At 49.7% G+C, this 4,100-nt stretch overlaps 1 protein-coding gene across 1 annotated transcript in view; it reads left to right on the top strand.

Annotated features, from left to right (window-relative positions):
• The first annotated feature begins 474 nt into the window (after positions 1-474).
• CYP2F1 (cytochrome P450 family 2 subfamily F member 1) overlaps positions 475-4,100 on the top strand; it is a 15,036-nt gene continuing 11,410 nt past the window's right edge. The window contains exons 1-2 of the mRNA XM_019629730.1: positions 475-645; positions 739-901. Coding sequence (XP_019485275.1) covers positions 475-645; positions 739-901 — 334 coding nt within the window. The remainder of the gene's footprint in view (positions 646-738; positions 902-4,100) is intronic.

Raw genomic sequence — 4,100 nt, 5'->3', positions numbered from 1 at the left:
TCTTTAATCACTGTCTCTGTGTGACAGTCTCATGATAGATGATAGACAGACAGACACCTATAAATATTTAGATGTTTTTCAGTATCCCTTATTATCTCCATGTGTATCTCTCTTCTGTCCCTCTCCATCTATCTCTGTCTCTACTTCTGTCTCTCTTACTGTCTCTGTATTTTGACTACTTAGGCCTCTATTTTCCAACTCTCTCTCTCTCTCTCTCTCTCTCTCTCTCTCTCTCTCTCTCTCTCTCTCTCTCTTTCTCTCTCCCTCTCCCTTTCTCCCTTGCCTTCCCTCCCTCCTGGCTCCTTCTGTCTTCTTTTCCCTTCTCCTGCCTTTGCCTGTCTCTGCTTCTCTATCTACCTCATTTCTTCTCTCCATGTGCCCTCACTTCCAGGGCCTGGAAAAAGTCAAGTCCCACTCCCTCCCGGCCCTGCCTTCTCCCACTTTGTCCCCCAGATGCCTGCAGCTGCCTTTACCATGGACAGTATAAGCACAGCCATCTTGCTCCTGCTCCTGGTTCTCACCTGTCTGTTCCTGACTCTCAGCTCAAGGGGCAAAGGCCGGCTGCCCCCAGGCCCCAGGCCCCTTCCAATCCTGGGAAATCTGCTGCAGCTTAACTCCCAAAACATAGTAACCTCTCTCACCAAGGTAACAGGGCTAGGCTTGGGGGAGGAGGGAGGACCAGGGAGAGGGGTCCCACAGCCCCATCCCCCGCCATGACCTCTGTCTTTCTGCCCCCAGCTGAGCAAGGAGTATGGCTCCGTGTACACAGTGCACCTGGGGACCAGGCAGGTGGTGGTTCTCAGCGGGTACCAAACCGTGAAGGAGGCCCTTGTGGACAAGGGGGAGGAGTTCAGTGGCCGCGGCAGCTACCCCGCCATTTTTAACTTCACTAAGGGCAATGGTAAGCCTGCTTCCCATCTCCTTCACCCCCAGCCCATTCCACATTGAAAGAGGGGATATGGTAGGAGACGGTCTTCCCAATTTTGGTGACATTCAGAGCCGCTGATCTCACCAATGATACCACATGGGGTGGAGCCAGGCAGTGCTAGTCTAGAGTGAAGTCTGTCCTGCCTTCCCCACCCCCAAATCTCACCACTATTTGAATTGCACTTCCTACCAATCCCCATGTCCATCCAACTCCAACCCCATTCTTATCCCAATCCCTATTTCCATTCCAACCACATCATCAAATTTCCATGTTGATCAAATGACCAAATTATTTGGCCCCAGCCCACACTGACCACCTCAACCCAATCCCCATCACCCCTGCTTCCATGTTCCCCATTTCAACCTCAACTCCATCTTTATCTGCAACAGTAAGTACATCTCACCCCAACCTCAACTCCCATTATGAACGCCTTCCCAATCCCTATGTTAAAATATATTATCAACCTTACCTTCATCCTTTAGTCACACTGAACTCCACTATCATTTTTCTCCCCAGCCCCAACCCTATTTTCTATCCCAATCACCTGTTGAAGTCGTCAGTACCCAGTTCCCATTTTCAATCTGAATCCCACTACTATAAAAACAACCCCATCATATATCTATCCAATCCCAAGCTCAATCTTAACCCCAATCTACCAATTCTTCTTATTCTACCCAGCTCCATCATCAACCTCAAACCCAATTTATCATCAATCCCCAGACCTCCTTCATGCCCCATTGCCATCCCCACCCATCCAGCAACTCATCACTAACTATGAATCTATCCTATCTCAACAGCCTGTCCTCCTTAGGCTTGGAGATCACCTAGTCTTAATGGTATTCCGTTTTTTTTAACATAAACCTTTTATTCAAAGGAAGCCATATGACCAGGCCCTGTAAATGATGAAAGAGAGAGAGAAAAAAGAAAGCTGCTCTGATTAAAAAGGGGGTCCCAGAGATCTGTAGCCTGAACTATTCTTCTCTCCCTAAAGAATCCCCAGGGTTCCTCCTCTGGCCCCTTCACTAGATGGACCCCAAGTGCCCCAAGATTTTGAATTCAAGAGTTCTGGTAAAAACAAAACAAAACATCTATTGTGTATTGGATACACTTTCCTCCTTCATGTCCTCTTCCCTGGGCTTGACTTTATGACTTCACCTGTCCAAGTACACCAGATGCAAGGAGGTAGAGACAGGGAAGTTCAGAAAGTCCCCTTGTTACTTTTGCACAGAAAACATCCAGATACATACATTACCTATTACTAAAAGTAGTTACCATTTAATTTTTTTTTTAAGATTTTTATTGGGGAATTGGGGGGATGGGAACAGCGCTGGGGAATTAGGGGAAGGGGAACAGACAAGTTGCTGTCATTTTGTTCTTCAGTCTAGTTCTTCAGTGGAGGACGTTGCTTCACTGGCCCAAGTTAGCACCATCATTGCGCTCTTCCCAGGCGAGGCAGATCAGTCGCCGGCTTCTGGACGGCCGCTCACTGCGGCTGCTGGCCGCTCACGCTGGCTGCTGGCNAAAAAAAAAAAAAAAAAAAAAAAAAGCTTGTGGCAAAGATGCTACAGTGAAAATACTGGACACATGGGGGAGCTTGCACACCTCCATCCAGGCTTCCAGACATTTGCCTTCAGGGGGTCTCTCCCCCAAGCTACCCCCAGGCACTGGAGTCCCACCCCCGCTCCAGGTTTTGGCAACCTGCTCTTCTGACTTGGCCAGGGGTTTGAGAAATAAGGCCAGTTTCTGGGGCAGGGGCCAACAGCAGCCAGAGCTCACGAGAGGCTTCGGAGAACAGGGGAAAGGACTATTCAGATCTGATATTCTTTCTCCTGGGGCTTCCATCTGCCCCACCTTTCTCCCAAATACTGCTTCAGCACCAGCCTGGCTTCAGTCCTGCCCACTGCAATCTGACTAGTGGAGGCAAGACAGACAAACAGAAAGAGAGAGGGAGGGAGAGAGCGAGAGCGAGAAAGACCCAGAGTCCTGAGGAGACGGTGACTGAGAAAGCCTTACAGGGAGAGAGAAGCAGAAACAGAAAGGCCACAGAGAGAATCAGAGACAAAATAGTGAGAGACAAAGACACAGAGACACAGAGGGAGAGAGAGACAGGGACATGAGAGACCAAAAAAAAAAACATAGAGGCAGAGATTGTAGAGGCAGAAGCAAAGCGAGAGACAGAATTTCAGAGACAAAGTGAGAAAGAGAAAGTGTGAAGAGCTATGGAAATAGGCCCTGGAGAATGAGAAACTCCTGCTCAGGACAGAAAGTGTGACTTGCCCAAGGTCACACAGCCAGGCAGGGAAATAGAACCAAATGCCCAAAACACCAAAGAGACCCAGCCCCCATACCTGGCCTATCATTTTGCCACAGTCCCTCAACCCATCCTTCCAAATCAGACCCAGAGCCCCAGATGGCAAAAGCGGAAAAGCCTTTGCCCCACTCCAGGGCAAATGACCACCACTGACCACAGTGAGAAGAGCTGAGGTCAGCCTGGCCCGACTAGTCCTAAAGGGCAAAAGTGGCTTCCAAGGGCAGCATCCCAGCTGACTGTGAGCCCAGGGGTACACAAGCTAGGGCATGAAGATGGGGAGAATAAAGATCACTGGGAGAACTTGGAAAGAGAGCAAGGGGATATAGACAGAGATGACTTAAGAGCAGCCCTTACCCCCACTCTCGGCACACCCAAAGCTGCAGGGCACACCACCAGAGTACCCATGGCCAGTCTACTCCAGAGCACCCCTCAGCTGCCCGTGCAGCTCAGCAGGTAAAAGGCTAGGTTTGGACCACAGAGGAGGGGTGACTCTCAAGAGAGGGGTCACTGGCTCCATCTCCCTGTCTCTAGGACTGGCTGGGATCTCCCTTGTCATCTCCTCTGAGAGGTCTCTGGGTTTGTCTTTCTGGGGCTCTTCCTGGGACTTTTCATTCATTTGACAAGCGTTTTAGTCCCAGCTGGGGCTGGGCAACTGGTGTCTCTGTACTGGCGCATCACCCAGTGGATGGCATCTTTCTCTGGAATGTGATCCCAGTTCAGACACTTGATTCTTTTCTGTCTGTTTCTACTACTTCCCTCCGTCATGATCTCTGTGTGTCTGTCTAATGTTTCCTTGTCTCTCATTCTCATTCTCTCTCTCTCTCTCTCTCTCTCTCTCTCTCTCTCTCTCTCTCTCTCTCT

The sequence above is a fragment of the Hipposideros armiger genome, unplaced genomic scaffold (genome assembly GCF_001890085.2).
Source record: "Hipposideros armiger isolate ML-2016 unplaced genomic scaffold, ASM189008v1 scaffold_867, whole genome shotgun sequence".
Lineage (NCBI taxonomy): Eukaryota > Metazoa > Chordata > Mammalia > Chiroptera > Hipposideridae > Hipposideros > Hipposideros armiger.
Note: the sequence above shows the minus strand (reverse complement) of the source record. Positions and strands in the feature narration are given on the sequence as shown.